At 43.1% G+C, this 22,883-nt stretch overlaps 2 protein-coding genes across 4 annotated transcripts in view; both read right to left on the reverse strand.

Moving 5' to 3' along the window:
- RABGAP1L (RAB GTPase activating protein 1 like) overlaps positions 1-22,883 on the reverse strand; it is a 210,844-nt gene that overhangs the window by 117,572 nt on the left and 70,389 nt on the right. The window lies entirely within an intron of this gene.
- Positions 709-4,790, reverse strand: GPR52 (G protein-coupled receptor 52). The gene is made up of 2 exons (XM_075287111.1): positions 4,631-4,790; positions 709-3,429 (listed from the first exon to the last, which is right to left on the reverse strand). The coding sequence occupies exon 2, from the start codon at positions 3,040-3,042 to the stop codon at positions 1,951-1,953; it is 1,092 nt and encodes a 363-aa protein (XP_075143212.1). The 5' UTR covers positions 3,043-3,429; positions 4,631-4,790; the 3' UTR covers positions 709-1,950.

Raw genomic sequence — 22,883 nt, forward strand, 5'->3', positions numbered from 1 at the left:
TATCTATCTATCTATCTCTCTCTCATATCTATCTCCTATCTATCTATCTATCTATCTATCTATCTATCTCATATCTATCTATGTATCTAATATCTATCTCATATCTATCTATCTATCTATCTATCTATCTATCTATCTATCTATCTATCTATCTATCTATCTCTCTCTCATATCTATCTCCTATCTATCTATCTATCTATCTATCTATCTATCTATCTATCTATCTATCTATCTATCTATCCTTCTCTCTATCTCTATCTATCTATCTATCTATCTATCTCATATCTATCTATCTATCTATCTATCTATCCATATATCTATCTCCTATCTATCTATCTCCTATCTATCTATCTATCTATCTATCTATCTATCTAATATCTATCTATGTATCTAATATCTATCTCATATCTATCTATCCATATATCTCCTATCTATCTATCTATCTATCTATCTATCTATCTATCTATCTATCTATCTCCTATCTATCTCCTATCTATCTATCTATCTATCTATCTATCTATCTATCCATCCATATATCTATCTCCTATCTATCTATCTATCTATCTATCTATCTATCTATCTGTCTATTTCTAATATCTATCTACTTATTTATCTATGACAATGACAAGGCATTGGATAAAAATCACAAACATTGCTTGCATTACTTTACTTTTTTTTTTTATTTTTTATTATTAAATATACCATGTGTACAGTGAAACTGCACAAGGAACGGTCAAAAACAGCAGCAAGCTGGATGAACTATAGAATGATGACAGAATAAATGTATAGCAGGAACATAGCCCATTTAGCAGGTTCTATTTTTTGCATGGGTGGTGAAATCACCAATTGTTCTGGGGAAGAGAAAAAAAAAAAAAAAAAAAAGGTCACTGCTTCTAATTCTGGAAAAAGCCACTGCCACGGTCTGACAAAAGGCTCAATAACATCTGGGTGGCCGGGACTTGCAAAAAAAGCCTCTACTTGGAAACCAGAGCCATGTCACGTCTTTCGTAAGACTGATCAAGAACTACACAAAGCATATATGGTTACTTACATGTATGACATGAATTAAACGTCTCGTCACTGCAACTTTTTTTGTAGGTATATCGACGACGTTTTCTCGTCTACACAAAGGCTAAAGATATCTAATTTGGAAATATAGCTAATACCCATCAATAATAAATAAAAACACATTCATAGCAGCTCAGTTGCGAGTTGTAAGTCATGTCTTGTAAGGTATTTATAGAGGAAAAGGCAGATGGCATGTTGGGGATGGTGGATACACGCATACCATCACAGAACACTTCATTGTCACCTGCAAATTGCACAGGCATTTGTAAACTCTCAAACCATTCAGTCAGCGACAGTGGCATCAACGCCTACACGTCTTCTTACACTGAACCGGTATAATAATAACACACATCGATAAAATGAACCCTAAAAAAGACTAATAGAGTACTTTGTATAACAGCAATTTGGTCACCTTCGGGTTATGCAATAGTTTATCACGTTGCAGTACTGGATTTAGTAACACGAGCCTTGGACAGTAATCTTTTTATTCTCCCAGCAAGGCAATGAAGACATTATATTTTTCGAGTGAAAAAGAGGAAGTGACCTTTTGTGCGATATCTGATATTTCTGCAGAATATCCGCATTAATTAGCTAATCTTAACCAAACTGACACCTTTTTTTTTTTCCTTTGATACTCTGCTCCCCTCCCGCAACGGCATGACTCATTTTTTTTTGACAGAATTGTGCGCTCTTTGCATGTCTGTTTGGATCAGAGTTTAATGGTTCACATTTCCAATGCAAATCAAAAACTCAAACAATGTAGCCAAAATGAGGTGCTAAAATTATTTTGTAGACATTTTTTGTTTTTGTTTTTTTTGAGAAAGCAGCATCCGGGGCCTGGTGTAGGTGTGCTCCTAGCTTATGATTGTCACTAGAAGGACTTTAGATAGAGCAGGAGTTAGCACGTTTCCGGGGTTTAGGTTCCCGTTCGTTCTTGTCCTTAGAACACATACATGGCGAACATATCGTTTCTGAAAGCCTCCGAAGGCCGAGGCGGAAAACACTGTTGGACAAGCTGTAGATGACACAGTTACAGAAACTATTGCTTATGGCCAACCAGGTGGTTAGAAAAGACAAGGCGGGGTTCTCTAGCGCCCTCCAACTCTCCAATAAAAAGTATATGATGTATGGGAGCCATAGCATATAGAAAACGCTGGTTATCCGGAACAAGACCATCGCGTAGCGTCGGTCAGGGCTGTGACCGGGCCCACCTTCTCCAGTTGACTCGGTTTCGTGACTGGGAAAGCGAGCTCGGCGGTCGCTAATTTCTTTGGTGTGCTGCCGACAAATGCGGAAGATGTGAAAGTATGTAAAACATATAACCAGTGCTGCGGGCGCATAGAGCAGGCACACAATGAAGCCAGTGAAATAGGCACTGGTATGCCAGGAAATGGCACACCACTCAAAAATGTCCCCATGGTAGCCAGGCTTACCCCAGCCAAAAAAAGATGGCAAGAAGATCAAACATGAATAAATCCAGATAAGGATGATACAGAGGCGCAGTCTACATGGCGTTACCAGCTGGTTGTAGGAAAGGGGTTTGGTGATGGCCAGATATCGATCCACACTGATGAACGCTAAGCAAGCCATGGAGACGCTTTTTAGCACAGAAATGATATAGCCAAACACTTGACATGTCAAGGATTCATGGACCCCAGTGGAGTAGTGAAGAAGGGATAATGTGGGAACCAAGCAACTGACCCCTACAAGCAAGTCTGCATATGCCATAGTCTGGATGAAGTAACTGGTCGTGTAATGGTGCAGCAATGGGGCACAATGAAAAACAAAGATGACGGTCAGGTTCCCGGTGATTATCAAGAAAGTTAGCAGCACAATGACGGTAGTTTCCAGTATGCATATGTCCACTGAATTGTAGTGTCCAAAACCCAGTGGACAAGGGTGATGTTCCGATGAGTTCAGGAAGAATCCACTTGTGTTCAATGTCCTCCAGTCAAGCAATTGTGACTGGTTCATGGTTTGTAATGGTGGTCAGCAGGTATGAACTTCTAAAGCGTGGTGGTAAAACACTGGTCGGGCAAGCCAGTCTTACAGCCGGGTAAGAGACCCTCCACTTCTGAGCCTCAGGACTTCTTCCAGCAACCTCTTCCATCAGTATGACCGCTTTCCAAAGTCATTCATTCCCAATCCATAAAACGCGTGGTCCCTCCCAGAGCTCACTCACCTTTGCTTCTCCAAGGTAGGAGTTGGAAAAAATAATGCAATGACCAATAGAATAAAACTTAACAAGTCAAAGGTGGCTGCGGCTTTCTCGATCGGGCTTCTAGGATCCATTCTTAGCGACCACAGTGAACGGCTGCTAAAGAGGAGAAATCCTGTATCCTGTATCATTGGTGGAGGAGACTACAAATAAAGAGAGAAACATAAAATAAAACAGATAGAGGAGGAAATAATAAGAAAAGCCTAATAAAAAAAAATTAAAAAAACATTTCTGTGAATCATGGTCCTTTTTATATCAGGGAGAAGAGAGGTGGGGGTGAAGGGTGGCCAGTGTATTCTCCCGAGATAGTTTATCTTTAGACTTGAAAATCTGAATAAGAGGGGAGGGGAAGTCAAGAGGAGTCTTAAAATATCTCAGCATCTCAGGCCAAGTGCACAAGACATCTTGCAGATACGGACTAAAGAAATCCTATAAAACAATGGGTGAATGAAAATCTAACCGTATACTGATGCATGGCGTGCTGCGTGCACCTTGCATGATCCTTTTGTTCACTTGTTAACCATTACTTGTAGCCCAAGGTGACAAATAATTTCCCCGAGCGCTTACCTGTGTGACCTAATTTTCAGCGCACGGGGAACAGCAGAAAACCGCTTTCAATGCAATACGAGTGCCTATAAATGCCCAGGAGCACGCCCATTTCCTACACATTACATCGCAGCCGACATCCATACAAAGATGGAAAACCGATATCTTGAAATAGCCTTCCACATACATAATGCACATGAATTATTCAAGAGCAAACTTTTAATAACTCATCTCAAACTTAACCTCATGGTCGCCTTTACTCTTTCAAGATCATTCGCACGAGCCCCCGGTATCAATTTGCAAAAGGCGTCGATGGGATGAAAATGTCGGAGCGCTGAAAGAGTTAAAAAGGAGCCTGATGCTAGATGGAAATAAAGGGCGCTAGAAACAAACACATCCGCGCTGTCTAAAAGGATAGAACCAAGGTCACATTGTCCTCCTCAGTTTGCGAGTTGAAGTTGGCTTGATGTTTGTTCTGCCCACCTCTATTGTCAGTCCTTTCCTAAATAGATGCAAACTGTCAGTGCCTGAGATGTGCCAGGGAGGTGGGAGGCAGCGGCGGCGGCACAAGCCGAGATATCATCTAAAGGAATGCAGTTTCCGAAAACGAAAAAATTGTGCTTATCGTGACTCAAGTTGAGATGGGAGAGTTGTTCTGCCTCCATCCTTCTACCCAGTTACAAATTAGCCAAAAGGACCGGCTGTCTCTTCTCCCACCCCCCGTGCCCTCCTTCCTGCACAGCACTCCAAACTAAGAAGCTGCGCCCACACCACAATAAAGCAGATAAAGCTTCTCACCTAGTGCTTGCAGCTGAGCCGGCAGCCGGCTGCTGAGGTCCAGTGTTTGCGCGGAGGCTGTCGCTATTTCTCACATTCTCCTTCTCCCTTTTTTCGCTCTCTCGCTCTTGTATTATTACAGCTTGCACCTGAGCCCCCTGCTCCTCCTCCTCTTCCTCCTCCTCCTTTTTCCCTCCCATCCTCTCCCCGCCACCCCCCTTCGCCCAGCAAAAGCTGATGCAGGAGAGCAGAACGTCGAAAAGGTGACTCTGTCTTTCTGCCCCCCAGCCAATGGCTAGTGCCGGCTAGACTTGTCACTAGGAAACAGTTGCCAAGACACAAACGCAGACCGTCTTAATGCCACAAAACTGTCATCAAACGTTGCAAACTGATGAAAAGCATTTTGGGGTTTTGGGGGTTTTTTTTGCATATCTGCTACACTCTGACCTGATCGGAGATCTCCAAGGTGCCAGGGTGCCATCTGCAAGACCTGTGCATGCAACATTTCCAAAAGGAGTTGAGTTCAGGATAAAACGACATAAGACATCGATATAAGTAGCCTGCAAAGAATGTGGTGCTGCAACGATAGGGACTGTGTGAATAGGGCTCAAACAAAAGCATGAATGTGACTCTACAAGCACTAGCTGGAGCCGGTTAGCCGTAATGTGAACCTATACTGTCACCGACATATTCATTATTAATTAACATATAATAGCCGGGGCTACAAAGACAACCAGGGACAGAAACTTGGTGCAGCTGCGAACAGTAAGTCCCATTATTTACAGGTACAAGTTCTGCAGACTTGTCCTCCGTCATATAGTCCAATAGGGGGCGCGATATCTAAGCAGGTACAAAGTGGAACAGCGATCCAAAGCAACCAATCAGATTCTAGCTTTCATTTTTAGAAATGAAACAAGCGATCTGATTGGTTGCTATGGGCAACTGTTCCACTTTCTCTTTGCCCTACTTTAGAGAATTCACCCCAATGTAAATTATAATAATTGTTTGCATATTAATTATTATGTCTTATCAGCATGTGATTATTTTTTTTAACGTGTTTATTTTGTCACAATAAGACGCTGCAGCTCTGCCACGTTCTCAGAAGATGAAAGCAAAAAAGTCGCATTATGGCTGCTACGTGTGAACACAGCCCAAGAGTAATGACTACAGGGTCTTCATTCGATACGTAAATAAAATCAGGATCCTTGTGGCAAATTTAACAGATTAGTTTATTGGGGCGCCAATAATGGGGTATTCTGGTCACAAGGGACACAAATGTTCACACTAGCGCCACCTCTTGTTCAGGTCCGTCAGGTAACACATGAAGTCCGACAGTCCCCACTGACTATAATGGGGTCCATCATTATAGAACTACGTACAGAAGTTTTTCCGCTGCCGATTTGAGGCGGACACGGCGATAGTCTCCAAAGGAGACTGTAATGCAGATGTGACTCTCGCCTCAACCCTCTAGCTTGTGGAATACAGGGGGGTCTGACTGCTGGGAACCCCACCAATAACAATAAGAGGGTGTTCTGCACCCCACTTTGAATGGAGCAGAAGGTACATCATTTATTTAAATGGGAACCGAACTGCAAATGTAAAGCCTCACTGACATGAATCGTGGGGGCAATATCCACTGCCACTAAATCCAAACTGGTCTCGTGACTGGTGGTGGTCCAAGCGGTCACAATCACACAGGATAGAGGGTAACCTGCTGTGACTAGAATACTCCATCCTTGCACTTTGATAAGTTAGGGTCACCTAAATCAAACTGTGTTCCCCCTTGTAAATTGTTATCTTCATTGCCGAGATATCGCTGTTTTTGTCAATCTGCAAATAAGCTCTTTGGAGCAATGAGGGTGTTGCCGATTACTTATTTAGAGCAATGGCAATGCCTTCATTGCTCCAAAGAGCTTATTTGCGTATTGACCAAAACAGCAATATTTTGGCAAAGCAGATAACGACTCAAAACAAGAAAATGAACTTTAACTGGGCGACCCTGACCCGTTAGGCCGGTTGCAGATGACTGTGCCATGAATTAAAGGTACTTGCAGCACATGGGGGCCACGGGGATGACCCTCGTGGGCCGCCATGCTTCTGCTGCTCCTTTTATTATATGAATAGGAGAAGAAAGGGTCACAAAATAGGACAGGAGTACAGTCGGCTCGTATAAGGGACCGTGAAATTCACGGTCGTGTGAACGGGCCCATTAAAATGAATGGGTCAGTGTGCTATCCGTGAAATACACAGATAGCACACTGAACGCAACCATGTTTGTCTGCAACTGGCCTTAGACTTGGTTCTGGTGACAGATTACCTAATCTGTCAAGGAGAACCTTCCATGTCCTCTACGATGTAGAATATCATATACCGCAGCAAAACGGCGCGCTTTCAGTTTTGCAAATATCTGCCCCCGTACCACAGATATTGGTACAGCTGGCTACAGATATGACTGCATGGTCAAGGGGCCGACCATACAGCTCCACGTCATCACTGGTACGGATCTATAGATATGTACCGTCAGTCCCATGATAGCGCCGAGTTGTGAGGTCGGCCCCGATATTTCTGGCACCAGGTCAGATACTGCCAAAATCGAAAGTGTGCTGAATTCGGTGGTATATAATACACCACCTCCTGGAGGACATGAAACGTATCCCTTTAAACTTCTGCAGTAGATTGTTCAGAAACATTAAAAATTTAAAAAAAAAATATTAAAAATAAAAAATTGTAAAACCAATTCATATAAAACGTATTCTATCCCGCCATATCGTATCTCAATTCCAACGTGGTGTACTTATTCCAGATTTTCAGGGCAGAGATATAGTTCGACACATGCACATTGCACATGCACATTAAAATAACCCCATTCGCATACAGAGGGGGGAAAAAATTCTTCCCAAAATAAAGAGCAGGCTGCAGATTTTAAATAGTACGTCACTATACAGGTGATATAAGTGCAGAGCAGTGTGAATAGCCCCTTGGGTCTGTCTTAGTAGGTACATCTTGTACCTCCCCAAATATCAATAGTACTATATATACGGAAAGAAATAACTGCAGGGGCAAAAAAAAAACAAAACAAAAAAACTACAAATTGTCTCATCAGATGCCGTCGCCTGGTTAACTAAAGGAGTAACACAAGGGAAAAAAAATCATTATAATAAAAAAATATTTATTTATTTATTTATTTTACTAGTCCAAAATATTGAGTTAAAAAAAAAAAAAAGTCTCAACACAATAATAATACCCGAACAAAATATTCCTACAAATTTATTTTAAACGCTCAACTTCTCATTTCACTTTCTCGAATTTTGCCGCAGGCTCAAATTTAATGCTATACATTTATTCATGATATTCACACAAAGCAACAAGATGAAAAGAAGGGGGAACCGGAAAAAAAAAAAAAAGTGCCAATATCTGCCGTGCCGAGAACAACAAAGAAAACAAACAGGTGGGGATGAAAATGCCATTCATCAACATAAAAGAGAAGGCATGAACAAGTGCGACAGCCACCGCCAAGGAGCAGCGGCCGGATACAACAGCCTAACCTTCCCCCTATCTGCACGTATGTTAACATACATGGTCTGGCTCCTATACAAAAGGTATTCTGCAGATCTCACAGCTTGCAATGTAAAAAATTAAAAAAATCTTCTATGTACTTGTATCTCCATCTGGCTGCTTGTATGATTACAGATGGGATATTTTTCACAGACAGCAAGCGGTTTTACAGTCTTTGCTTATAGATTGTTTTTTTTTTCCAGTGTTTTAGCTGCTTGACTGCAAACATTTGCCCTGTATTTGCAGTCCAGTGTCCCTTGACCTCATATATTATGGTCACTTGTGCTTTTGTAAGCGATTTGTTTGCTATTGTACAGTCACTCCTGGAAGAATTACATATATCGAAACCGTATGTATCCAAAAAAAGAAAAAGCCCTGGCCCGCACATCCCAGTCTTATACATTGATCTAGGGCTTCTCGGAAAATTCTACAATACTGAACATGAGGTTCTTAGTATACATATTGATCAAGGCGTCTATGCCCACTAGCCACTTCTCGGCGACTTCTTTATAGTGGGTCCCTACTCTACTGGGTGCGGATCTGCACAGCGACTGCCACAATACGGCGCCCACAGGGCATCAGTAATGGATGGGTGGGGGGTTATTCTGTCGCGGCTCTCCGCTCTGGATTAGGCCCAAGTGAATGGGCCTAGTCCGGAGAGCGGACACCGCGGCTGATTCAGCTGCGGAATCCACGTGAAGAAAGGGCAAGTCGATTCCAGTGCTGGCGGTCTACATAGAACTCCATTATGAGACGTGGATTCAGAGCCATAATCCGCCCCCTCTTGCCCCATGTGAACGAGCCCTTAATTGAGCAAAAGGAGATACGCAGTTGCTAGATATTTCTCTAAGGCCTTGTGCACACAACCATGTTTTTAGACAATATGTTGTGGGTTTTTTTAGTTTGTTTTTTGTTAAGAAAAGAGATAGCACACTGACCCATTCATGTCTATGGCCCCATGTACACAACTGTGATTTTCATGGTCCCGTGTAGGAGTTGTGAACTCAGGAAGCAAATCTCAGCGCACATCCTCATTCTTTGAAGTGTACGGGGCTGTGGGAAAACACAGATTGTACTTGGATACCATTCATGTGACATGCATTCCCTTCTCCCAGATCCGTGCACAACAATGGTTGTGTACATGCAGCCTTGACTCCTACAGACACAGTGTCCCCTGTAATATAGAAAGAGCATATTGTGACACTTTCACCAGTGTGGGTATATGTGTTATCCGCATGCAGACTGTTGTTGAAACAAACAGCACCATTGAAAACAGATGTGTCTGAACTAGTCATAAGACGACAGATCAGGAAAAAGCGAGCTGGATCCATGGTCTCACAATCTGACAGTGCCCCATACACATCACAAAGTCAATCGGATCTACTGAAGTTTTTATTGAATTGCTGGAATTGTTTGTACTTTTTTTTTAGCAGCTTTTTGTCCTGGACAACACACGTTACATTACACATTGTTCTATAAAGCAAATAATGGCTACACATTTAGTACTTGAAATCACATGACTAGTCTGCAGCAAATCAGGGAACACTGCAAGCACCAAATAGCATGCAGCACACTACAACTACTACGTGTAAACCAAGACATACAATGCCATAACTTCATACAGTCCACATTTGTGCCAGGTGTGACCTGGATTCACAGTATTATAGTCATCGATGATATTGTGGACACCGCAAGACTACTGTCCCTGCCCCCTGATTTGGTTACTCAAAGACCCTTTAAATCATAAGTGGGTCCGAAACATGGAAAAGATGGAAATGCTAAAAAAAAAAAAAAAAAATCTAGGAAAAACAAAAAATTTGTGTTTTGCATCTCATTGAAATCAAATGAAGGCTAGAATTGGAGCTGACTGTGAGGAGAGATCTGCCTCCAATTCAGCGCCAAATTCCACCTGTTGAACATACCCTTAGGGTGTGCCGAGAGGAGCAGGGGGAGGGGTGAGGCCGAGAGGAGCAGGGGGGTGGGGGTTGAGCCCGGAGGCACACGGAGGCGGCCCGCGATAAAGAGGGGGGTCTGTAGGCATAGGTGGGGGAAAGGGCCATGCGGCAATATACACAGAATGCTGGGGGCACACAGGTGGGGAAGGGGCATAGACGGAGGAGGGCTGGGGTGCGGAGGGGAAAGGGCAGAGGCGAGGGGGAGAGGGGTGGGCCGGGGGCAAGCATAGGTGACGGTGCTGATTAGACACAACAGAACTTGGCTCCCTATACGCAGCTCAGCGCCAACACCAACCCGCAGACGAAGTCGCGGGCAGATGCTAGTTACAAATAAGGTAAGCTATATTACGGTTTGTGGTGTATATATATATATATATATATATATATATATATATATATATGTGATAGAATATACATTTGTGGTAGAATATACATATAAATACACAGTAACAGGATTTGAATCCCACAGTCGGTATACTTTGTATGGGTGTGCATATATTTTCAACCTGTAGTTAAACCCCATTTAAGGCTAGTTCACACAAGGCAAGCGGCGGCAGATTTTGATGCCGAACCCACCTCAAAATACGCCCCCTCACAATAGAGGTCTATGTAGATCGCTAGCGTTCTTTTTCAGAAAAAAAGAAGCGAGCTGCCCTTTGTTCCGGCGGATTCCTCGCCCATTCATTTGGGCCTAATCCGGAGCGGAAAGCCACGACGGGATGTGTTCACGTGGAGCCCTGTGTGAACTAATCCTCAGCCTGTTGATTCGCTATCATATAAGTACTGTATAGCTGAGTATATAATATATGCTGTTTACCCATTTATTCCTATAGAAATGAATGTAGGGTATATAGTATTTCCAGGTATTGTACTATAGCATCATTTATCAATACAATAGAATCGAGTATTTCGAATATCTTGCGATAAATTCCTTGTAAGTAAAAGGTTACCTCTGAATAGCACAAGAATGAAAGTCAAAGGAGAAACGTCTATCTCACCTTTGTGTCGGAGACTTTTCATCTTGTAAAACGGTGATGGTATCATGGTAAGCTCTTGACACAAGTGCATATTGGATCAAAAAGCTCATAAAATTCACTGACAGATATTCAATGTCACCCGCTACATTGTAACGCAGTGAAAACATGACACGTTAGCGGGTTTCCTGCTCATACGATGTCAATGGGGAAGTCATTCACTTCATAAACGTGTCTCATGGCAAGTGCCTTCTTCCCCGAGAGGATAGAGTGCATTTTCTTAAGCCACCATAAATGAGGACAACAGAAAAGAAGCGAGTATTTCCTACAACGGTGTGATCGATGGTTCGGGTTTACTAGCGGTTCTTCCCTGGTGGGTTAAATACGGGATACACTCCAATAACTAAACAGCCCACAAGGGTGGTATAGAGCAAATGGTCTGTCCAAGTGCCAGTCAGAGGGCCCGAAAACAGTCTGTTAAATAAACTCACACCTGTGACCCAAATGGGACTCAAATGGGAGGTGTATGACAGATCCCCTACAGCCAGAACTCTTTAGGATAAAGACATTTCCAGTCTCTTATTAGTCTGCGCTCACCTCGACAGGCCTCTAATCTAAACACTCATTTGCCAAGCCTATGGTAACGGTTGCGTTCCCAATCCTAAATAAAGAACTTCAAATCGAATACATATAAAAGTAGAAAATGACTGTGACACACATACACATTAGGTATCCCCGTGTCTGACAGTGCCCGGTCTACTGAATATAGGGTATCTGCAGTGCTCCTGTTCTGTCGGGAAGGGGTTAATAGGAGCACTGCAGATCCCCTATATTAAGCCAGACTGAATTCCAAATGGGGGAAAAAAACCTCAGTCCTCAAGCTCAGGGAAGGGGCAGACAGACAAGCAAAACACCCCCTCCCCTTCCCCAGCACCCAACAACTACTGCACCCAAAAACTTCGACCATTGTAATTGTTGAAATTTTCCAGGAGCTGCTGCCCCCCCCCTCCCCCTCGGCTTATACTCGAGAAGTTTTCCCAGTTTTTTTGTGGTAAAATTAGGGGCCTCGGCTTATACTCAGGTCAGCTTATACTCGAGTATATACGGTAAGTATAATTCCAGTCTCACCTAGGCAAGTATGGGTTGGTAAGCTTGGTCCACTTATCAGGCTAGGTTCACACTAACGCTCGGGGTTTATGTTCCCCATCCTGCTTTAAAAATGCTTTTCCGCTTTTTCCAGGTTTCAATTCAGGGGGTCCCCGAGTAGATCTCCCAAATGGAAACCTGAACGCTAGTGTGAACTTGGATTTACAGGTCAAAACCCAACTCATCCGAAGCAAACTTATAGGCGGACTTCAGTTCACCCTAACTGGGGAGGGGTTGGTACATGAGGCCAGTACACAGATTCCTGCTTGAACTTGACTATGGGAATCAAACCTAACTTGTAATATATTCCTGTTATTTTCTGCACCTTCTATCTGTAGGAGTCTAGTGAGTGGTCTAACTCAATGACTGAACGCTTTCCTGTGTCATTGAGTAAGACTTCCCCTAGGTTAAAAAAAAACTAAAGCAAGCAAGGATCGTCATTGCTAAAATTTATACCCCTTTCACACGACCAAGTCCCGTCCAGTTTTGGCCATTTGTGCGCTCCCTGCAAGCAAGGATCGTCATTGCTAAAATTCAGGCCACTTTCACATCATATAAAAGTGGCATAAATTTTAGCAATGACGAACCTTGCTTGCAGGGAGCGCACAAATGACCAAAACTGGACGGGACTTGGTCATGTAAAAGTGGCATAAATTTTAGCAATGCCGATCCTTGCTTGCTTTCGTTTTCTTAGCTTAAGGGAGGTCTTACTTGACGCACTGAGTTCAATTCACAAAGCCAAGTTCAGTCTAGCAAATACGGCCGACACCCAGATCGATTTTCCCGGACGCAACCGGTTTCCCAGTTGTATGAAAGCAGCCCTATACTAAATCTATCCCTACTATAAACCCATATAACAATGTATTCGGCTCATCCTCTATACCAGATGCATGCAGATCAGACTGCACGTTTGGCCTGACAAGTGCACTTTAACCCTTTATCCTGCAGATGCCAAGTCTATATCCAGTTTCTGCTAGACAGATGCATCCTGCCCATACTATTTATACATTACTCTGCTTCCTATAAGGGACAAAAGGTCTGTGTTTGGGTCAGAGTAATGCAATCAAACATAACAAACTAAAGGTCACCGGTAAAAACAAGCCAAGAGTTACAAAGAAGTTTAACTTTTCGGTCTTTGCCAAGTTGAAAATTGCCATTTGTAGAAAGTCAGCATTGATAGGAAATGCTTGTAATTGCCGGGCCATTTGGCTGCTAATAGAATGTGTTTAGCGGCTCCAGCATCTATTTGGCAGCTCAGAAAACTAATTAGCGTGTTGTACGGATAAATCAGCTCAATGCGATATATTCTGTGTATCTCGCTGCCCCGGATCTCAGCGTTAAACCCTTGGGGTGACCAAAATGTAAACAATCCTTAACCACGTGAAAAGCAAACCTGACAGGATACATGAGCACAACAATCAACCGTACGGAAAAATACACAGAGAAATAGAATTGCCCACCTTCGCAACGCTGCATTCGTCATATTGCATTATGTCGTGGGGACTTTTTAAAAAAACAACAGATGCATTTTGACATTTTGTATTAGGTGCACTAGGATTGGATCAGTATATTTACTCCAAGGTTTTAAGCCCAAACCAGGCTGCAATGTTGCCTTGGTATAACTGACATGCTGCGATTTCTGCGCCGGATTTGGAAACCACAGCATTTCCACTGTGGGTATTTTTCTGCAATGTGTGGATGGGATTCACTTTGCTGTGGCTGTAAAACACACCACGTGGGTCCTCGGCCTTAAAGGGTTTTTAACAAAAATAGGGCTAAAAGGGTAGGAGTGGAAGTATATAATGCCATAAGATAATAGAACGAGAAGAATGGAAAAACAGCCCATCTAATAATGTCCAACAATGGATTCCAATGGCTGTAACTTTAGTTACATGTTAGTTACATGTTAGTATTTAGGGCAGAATAGAAGATTTTAGCAGTAAATAACTTAATAATACTAAACAAATATTCGGCCTTATCCCTGCTGCCCCTAGCAACCAACCAGAGACATAATTTTAAGTACAAAATAAGTCAGAGAAATCCAATGTGCGTCTTTGTTAAGCCCGCAGCAGAAACCGGAGGGTAATACTTGGTCTGTACTAGAGATGAGCGAGTACTGTTTGGATCAGCTGATCCGAACAGCACGCTCCATAGAAAGGAATGGATGCACCTGGTACTTCCGCTTTGACGGCGGCCGGCCACTTAACCCCCCGCGTGCCGGCTACGTCCATTCATTTCTATGCAAGCGTGCTGTTCGGATCGGCTGATCTGAACAGTACTTGCTCATCTCTAGTCTGTACGCCTGTTAGCCCCATTCAGTGGTGCAAATCAGTGTATGGCCACAAAACAACAAGATACGGCAGAACACTTCTTATTTCAGCACAATGAAAAAGTATGCGCCTGTCACTGGCAAAATCAAGGGGTGGATCCATTTTGATGGGGATTTTTGGCACAGAAAACGGGAATCTGGCTTATAGGGCCTTATTTATATTACAATGAAAGGGTTGTTATTGCCCTTAGCAACTAATGAGAGCTCAGCTTTTATGTTTCCATAGCACTTTAGAAAATAAAGGCTCATTCACACGGGGGGCGGATTTTGGCACAGAGAGTCTTGGGTCAAAACCCGCCTGCCACGACAGTCACGGTCGTGGCTTCCACCTCCGGAGTCGGCTCAAATGAATGGGCTGACTCCGGAGGTTGCTGCCACCAGGTGGAAGCCGTGGCTCAGTGAGCCACGGAATTCGCCTGAAGAAAGGGCAGCTCACTTCTTTTATCCGCCATTGTATGTAGGCAGATTTTGAGGTGAAATCCGCTGTCAAAATCTGCCTCCTTGCCCCCGTGTGAACTAGCCCTAAAAGTTGAGCTCTGGTTGCTATGGGCAGCAACAGACCTACTGTTAGGCAGGCTTGATGAAGGCCTACTCTATGTATCTATATAAATTAGAGAGGTGGATATGGATAAGGATAATATATATACAGTATATATATTTATTATAATAGAGTAAATCAGTAAGTAGACTGATCGCTCTTTTCGTTGCCATACATTAGTAAGATGGCTGTAATAGCAGTATCTGTACACAATAGTAAGTCCTACACAAACCGGAATGCCTTTGTTAAGACTTATATACACACAACGCAGCTGTAACAGCCACAGAAAATGACAGCAAGTATTAACACTGTCACATCTATATGGAAATGTATCCCCGTTCCAACAGAATAAAGAAAACGTGATGAAACAAAAATGGCAGTAAAATAAGAATTTTGCCCGACCTGTTAGTAGGAAGATCTAAAAAGATTTACTTCGTAGCTTCTTATTTTATAAAATCCGCCTGAAGACACTCCCTCCTGACTAGGCTCATTCATTTGGGCCTAATCCGGAGCGGAGTGCGCGACTGGATGCCGATGCACTGCACCAGTATCCAGTCGCAGCTACTCGTATTTTCGTCTGGAGTCTTAGGTTCCGGACAAAAAAAACCCATGTGAACTTACCCTTAGGCTTCTTTTATATCTCTCCTTTTCCTGAGCTTAGGAGTCTAGTGGGCGGTCCTGCAGCTTAACATTGTCACCCGTAGGTGTACCCATTACAAATATTCCTAGATTACATACAAGTAGTGACCTGCTCTCTCGGCAAACAGCTCCCCATATCTCAGCTGCCTCGATCCCGTGAGCCTGACGCCGGGGTTAACTGCAGTCACTCTTGAGTTTTCAGGTTCTGAGTGTCGGCTTTAAACTGAAGTGTTCGCATTCGGAATCCATGAACGACTTTGTAATTAGACACGCTGGAAACCTTCTCTGATTGGCAGGCGTGTTATACCGCACTTAAAATATTACATTGACCCCATGTTCCCTTTCTGTTCCCTTTTTGCTTGGGAATATCAAAAGCTGTTTAAAAACCTGCCCTTTCACATGCAAAAATATTCCGACGAATGATTAATCAGTTACACGGCAATCATCTGACCGAGAACAAAAGGGCCGATCCATAAATATAAAACACAGACGAGAGCGCCATTATTCAGCCCGGGTTAATAAGACCTGTTTGTCTTAGTCACCGAGCCATAATTCTGTTTTGCCTGCTCGTCTTACCGCGCGGTGCGATATATTCTAATCATTATAAATAGCCCTGATTGGATTATAATGAAAGCGGGAAACTATTCTATTGCCATGCTGAATTATCCGGGCGGGGGAAAGAGTATAGATCAAGTGCAAAATATGAAAAGGAAATATTTTAATTGAACAGGGGGTATTATTCAGAAAGCTGGCAAGGCTTGTTTACAGACGTGCGGAGTGGGTCTTGCTTTGTCAGATATTCTTCAATGATACGGTTGGGGGAAAAAAAAAAAAAGATGTTACCTTGACATTTTAATCAGAAAAAATAAATGCAGCTAAACAATACGAGGCTCCAGCATCTACCGGTTAATAGTGAAATGGCACAGCAAGGAGGCAACTCAAGGATACATTTATAGCTATGTGTTGCTAAACTGATCCCATACAATTAAAAAAAATAAATAAAAAAAAATCACCTTCACAATACCGAAAAGGGAATATTTCCATGACATTCGGAACCCATTCATATAACCGCTGCCAAGGACTCGCTTTTAATGGACGTATACATCAAATATATTCTGTCTGCTGAAGTATTTAACTATCGGTGTAAGTGGCTAGAGGTATAGCACGTTGTCACCTATACGCTGCCTATGAATAATTAGTGTTGGACGCCTTGACTTGGTGCACGCTGGCATGAAGGGGGTTACTTTTCTGCATGAAATCTGTACCACCCACCATTCCTAGTTGCCAAGCAACTCCATCATGTCTCATTCGATTCCCCTATGGTATCAAAGAATGGCAACCAACTCTCTAAGTCCTGTTCACTTCTGTATCGCTATTAAAGAGGTGGGGATGGAAAAGGAGGGTGGTTAAGGCTTCAACTCCGCCATTTGACGACAACTCCTAATATCCTTGGGGTGTTGGGAATAAGAACCATTGTGCCCCAAAGTGGCCACGACTCAGGCACTAACTAAAGAACTAGATGCAAGCCAATTTTGGCAGGACTGATGGCAGATGTGATGAAGAGAAGGGTTAGGCATGTTGGAATATTACATGCGTGATCATTTAGATAAACTCCTATAAGACGTGTCTGATAGTGGTGTCCTATCCTCCAGGACTGTGGAGTCGGAGTCCAAAAAAAAAACCATATACATACTGGCGGTGGCATTCCTATAAAGAGTCAAGCAGAGTCCACAGAACTACAGGAGCGTACTGCGCATGCGCAGGTAAGCGGCCTCCAAAAAATGGCCGCCGGCCTGTTCACTCGGCTCTGCCTGCAGCCCCATGGCAGAGCTGACTGCGCAGGCGTCGAAGTGTGGCCCCGGCTGGAAGAAGACGAGTGAAGATGGAGGCGTCGCTGGAGAGAGTTCTCTTGCATCATTGGGGACGCCCCTAGTGCTGTTTGAGCTCTGAGGCCCACCCCCAGTGCTGCAAGAGAACTCCAACATACCAGCATAACAACAAAAACCGGGTTTTTAACCGAACAGCAAGGTAGGAGATGTATAGCCTTTCTTAAGGCTATTCCAACGTGTGGACAAAAAAAAGAAAAGAGTTTTAATGGTAGAATCCCTTTAATATGTTTAATTTAAAACTGAAAACAGGTCGAGGTGTAAAAACTAAAGCGGCCCAAAAAATTTGGCCCAACCCCTAAGCCAAAGACATGAAAATAAGGAGAAATCTTAAATCGTAACAAGTATCCAGCAGATTTGTGCTGGGTTCTGCTGACAGTGCTGCCCGCCATTTGGGCAATGAGTCAATGAGATTTCTAACCAGCATAGTGAACGTGTGTGTGTGGCAGTGACTGACTCCAGAAAAAGGAAACCTAGCATCTCCAGTGGATAGCAGCCACTCATAAAAATGGACGCTAGCCAATGGACCTTCTCCAAGCTACTGCTGGTTGTCAAATCTCGGCCTGCTAAGGAGATATTATGCAAATTAATCTTCTTTAAGGAAAGCATGATTAACTCTTGCTGAAAGCTCAAAATTCAGAAATTATATTGCGTGTGAGAAGGTGGCAGGCAGAGTGCTAGAGTCCGGGTATATCTCCCCCAGGTTTCTGACATATTTGTGGTCCAGGGAGGCTCTTGAGTTGGCCTCAGTCCAGGTGTTGGGTTCTAGTCTCAATACTGGGCCATAAAAGGCTTCAGATCCTGCACTTCAGGGCAGATCCTGAGAGCGAGAGGAGGTGCCTGGGTCTGTCCTGAAATACTGATAATCTGGTTAAACCATACTGTGCTATTTTGTTTGTTCGTGTGGTTGGTAGTAAGTCACACGTATAGTTAGCCTCGTACTGTTTAGTTAGTGCTCGGACGAGCAGGGTTTTGTTTGACGTTTTCGCTTGAAGTTAAGGCTTTATATTATTTTGCTTATTCAGTACCTGACCTGAAGGTTTATTTATTTTGCTCTTTTTCTAAATAAACCTGTTTGAGCCAGATTTTTTTTTTGTAGATTGTGAGTACCACGTACGGATCACAATATACATTTTTTTTATCTTATCAGTATGTCTTTGTAGAATGGGAGGAAATCCACGCAAACATGGGGAGAACATACAAACTCCTTGCAGATGTTGTTGGGGTGGGATTCAAACCCAGGATTCCAGTGCTGCAAGGCTGAGCCACCATGTTGCCCCCGAACCAGATTTTGTGTCCCGGTGTTTGACTAGTTGGGTCCACACCACTGCTTCTACTGAGCTACCTTTCCCACGTGTCACTAGTATTAACTATTCTTTCACATATACTCCGTCCACGTTACATGTTCTTTTTGCTGTATAAAGCAAAATCATGTGTGTAAAATACACCTTAGAGCCTGTTCACATCACAAATATATACTGGAAAAAGAACCCAATGTATACCCGATGGTTGCCAACTTCGTAAAATCATCCAGGCGGCTCTCAGGGTTGACTGCATAGTGTCCCAGAAGGAGCGCCGACACCAAATCAGTAAAAAGGGGCATGGTACGAAGCAAAAATTTGTATGCGATGCCCGTAAATTGGATGGGGCTTTACCAAAATGGGGAGGGTCAATGGGCACCCCAAGGCCATCTTAAATAGGGTGTCATTTCTGAACTATGTGTAGTAGTGACTATTAGATATTATGACTGGATACAATGCTAAAACAACGTATACTAAAGGTTTAACTTTTAACTAAAAACCAAAAATTTATCCAAGATGCCATGTTCTGAATACGGTCTCCTGGAATGTACAATACGAGGAAAAAAAAATTGTATACGAAGAGCGGAAAGGTGTGTGTGTGTGGGGGGGGGGGCGCTGGTGGGTTTAGATAGTGTCTCTTTATATTATTTTTAGCTCATCAGTTGCCATAACAATAAAGAAATATCAAAGTTGTTATGGCAACTGCAATTTTGAAAGCAGTCAAATAAGAAGTGAAGGAGCCTTCTAATGGTCTGAAATGTAACATTGGTGAAACGCGCTGGGTAAACGCACCACTTCAAGCTTCGAGACACGGAGGGATATGGGGGGGAAAACCGCCAGACATGGATACTTTCAATAACACGTGAGGATAGCAGGGCGGTGACACAATGACCTTCAATATCTAATCGTATTAAATGGCGGCGTTAGTAAAGAGGGAGCTACACAATGACGTGACGTTACACGGAAGTTCTGCGACTTGGGGTATGTTCGTAACACGGAAATATTCCTAGTCGATAAAGTTAGCGCCAGGAATTTGAAGTTGAATTTTTGCACGTCACCAAATTCTGCACCAGCCAGGTATACATTTTTTTGCATTCACTTCAGAAGGTATATCAGGTGGAATTTGGAATCTGATGATCAAATATAGAGCTTATTTTTTCAGCTAGCTAGAGGAGGGGAAAAAAAAAAAAAAAAAAAAAAACAGTGCCTGCCTCCTAAAAAAAGGTGCATGCAACTTGCAACCTACAACAGATTTGGCTTGATCACGTTGTGCGATATTGTGACACCCTAGAGATCCATTGTTATTTTTGTCACGTAACACATATTGCTGTGTAACCCTAACATAAGCGATTAGTCTCTTTAAAGGGGTATTCCCAAGTCGCCCGGTCACCAATTTCAGGGTGTAAACTCTGTTCTCTTCATGGTTTTCTCCGTGAATTGGTAGGTGAGATTTCACATGTAAAGCCAGCGGCGAGTCACTTCTATGCAGCTAGCCTTGCATGCCTGTGTGCTCCCTTATCAGCAAAATTCAATTATCAGAGCTGATAACTGGAAGAGGGAGATAAACAGCTCAGAAATACAAGCTGCTCCAAGCACTCAGCTCCCCCTCCCCTCCCTTCCTGAGAGCAGGGAGCTACTTCACTTGTCCTGGGCGGAGAAATAAACAGCTCAGAAATACAAGCTTCTCCAAGCACTCAGCTCTCCCTCCCCTCCCTTCCTGAGAGCAGGGAGCTACGTCACTTGTCCTGGGCAGAGAGATAAACAGCTCAGAAATACAAGCTGCTCCAAGCACTCAGCTCTCCCTCCCCTCCTGGAGCAGGGAGCTAAGTCACTTGTCCTGGGTGGAGAGATAAGACCATCCCCCAGGTCCGTGGTTATGGAAACGCAGTGTAAACAATGAAGTGAATAAATTAAGACAACAGCCAAACAAAGCAGTTTTGCTGAAGCAATGTATTTAGGAAAAGTCTTGAATCCACATAAGCTAGCAGTCTAGATAAGATCCTTGAGATGGGACAACCCCACGTTGTTATGGTAAGTGACATTGAGGCTGGATACTTTGCGCTAGGCCATATCGCTATGATAATGTGTGAACGATTGGGTAGTGCGGCGTCCTTAGCAGCTACAGGGCGCTGCACTACCTGATAGGTTATATGCTACCATAGCGATGTGGCCTAGCGAGAAGTATCCAGCCAAGACTGAGGCCTGCAAAAAAAAAAAAAAACAACAACCCAGTCCTGGTCCACGGACCGGTAGTTGGGGACCCCTGGTGTAGGGTACAGTCTATAAATAGCATGCTGGTTATAGCATTTGGGATCATGTCATTTTTGTTATCAATATTACAACTCCAACAAAAACAGAATAAAACGTGACCTAAAAAAAAAATAAAGAAAACTTGGAGAAACTGAGCTAAATGCTGCAAAAAGTTCAGTTACAATACACTAACAGTCAGAAAAATACAGACGGAATCGAGATTTTAGCTCAAACCTTCAAAACCTTTTTAGAACTTATTATATTTATTGCTTTTTCCGGGAGATCAATTATAATAATAGTTTTCATGTAGGTATGAACGAGGCAATAAATGAAAACAATGTGAGGTAAGACTGTATTGAACAAATAAACCTTAATACTCATACCGGGACTGCAAGCCGCTCTATAGTGCAAGAGTTTATTATACCCGGTACATACTACTGTGCCATAGAGCATTCATGAATGATCCGCTCGGCACACGGCAAATTATTTTGTTTCATGCTTAATAAAGGGAAACATTCTGTATATTCCTGGCAACCCATAGAAAATAAACATGTTTCTTTGTTATGGCACAGGGGTGCAGGGACAGCGCGTTCTAGTCAATGATTAAAGACTGTCCCAGTAAAGTGCACTTTGCGCCGACCCTTAATGTAAGTGTATGTATATAGCTGCTGAGTCACCAGTCGCCTTTGGAGGCCCAGTAGGTGAAATGTGCTGTACACATTATATATATATATATATATATATATATATATATATATATATATATATATATATATATATATATATATATATATACTCTCATTGCCAATAAAAGGCAAAGTTCAGTCTTAATTGGTCTAATTAATTTGTTGGAAAATTCTAATTATACATTATATATTGCAAAGTTACATCCAGTATGTTCTAGACCAGGGGTCTTGCCTGGCACACAGCTCTCTGTCTTAACACATGGCAATGTTGCTACAGGAGGCAATCTCTCTCCATCGGAGGGGGGGGGGGGGGATGTACTAGGGCAGGGGTAGGGAACCTTCGGCTCTCCAGCTGCTGTGAAACTACAACTCCCAACATGGTCCATTCACTTCCATGGGAGTTCCAAAAACAGCAGAGCAAGTATGCATGCTGGGAGTTGTAGTTTTGCAACAGCTGGAGAGCCGTACGTTCCCTACCCCTGCCCTAGAGGAAGTACTAGTGGCTGGGCCATGGGGTAGCCTAACTACAGGAAAGCAACTCTCTATGCAAATTGTAATATGGCAACCAAAATTTATTCATTTCAACCAGGCTGGAAAGATTTGTATGGACTTCTGCAACAACAGATTACTTCATCTTTGATTAATAGTAACTAATACCCCACCGTTGCCATTTTGGCACTTACCAGGTCCCTGCTGGTCTCTACCTTCTGGTCCCATCTCTGCCCACAGGTAATGCCTGAAAATAGTCCCTCATTCAGTTATTGGCTAGGGTGGGTCAGTGATGCGTCCACTGCTTGGCAGAGTAAGGTTAGGTTTATATCTGTATCACAGTCCGTTGGAGACTCCGCACGAACGGGACCAGTCCCCACTGGTTTCGGTATAAAAATGGAAGAAACCATTATAGTCTATGTGGTCAGGGAGTGTCTGGGGGTAACCACTGTTTTAGCAGATGGCTCTGTCATTTGGGTACTCTGGTGGACCTGACAATTGAGAGACCAGCGCAAATGTGAACCTG

The sequence above is a fragment of the Leptodactylus fuscus genome, chromosome 9, assembly GCF_031893055.1.
Source record: "Leptodactylus fuscus isolate aLepFus1 chromosome 9, aLepFus1.hap2, whole genome shotgun sequence".
Taxonomy (NCBI): domain Eukaryota; kingdom Metazoa; phylum Chordata; class Amphibia; order Anura; family Leptodactylidae; genus Leptodactylus; species Leptodactylus fuscus.

What these genes read in the sequence shown, in the direction of transcription:
- GPR52 (XM_075287111.1), bottom strand. Translation starts at nt 3,042, where the DNA reads ATGAACCAGTCACAATTGCTTGACTGGAGGACATTGAACACAAGTGGA.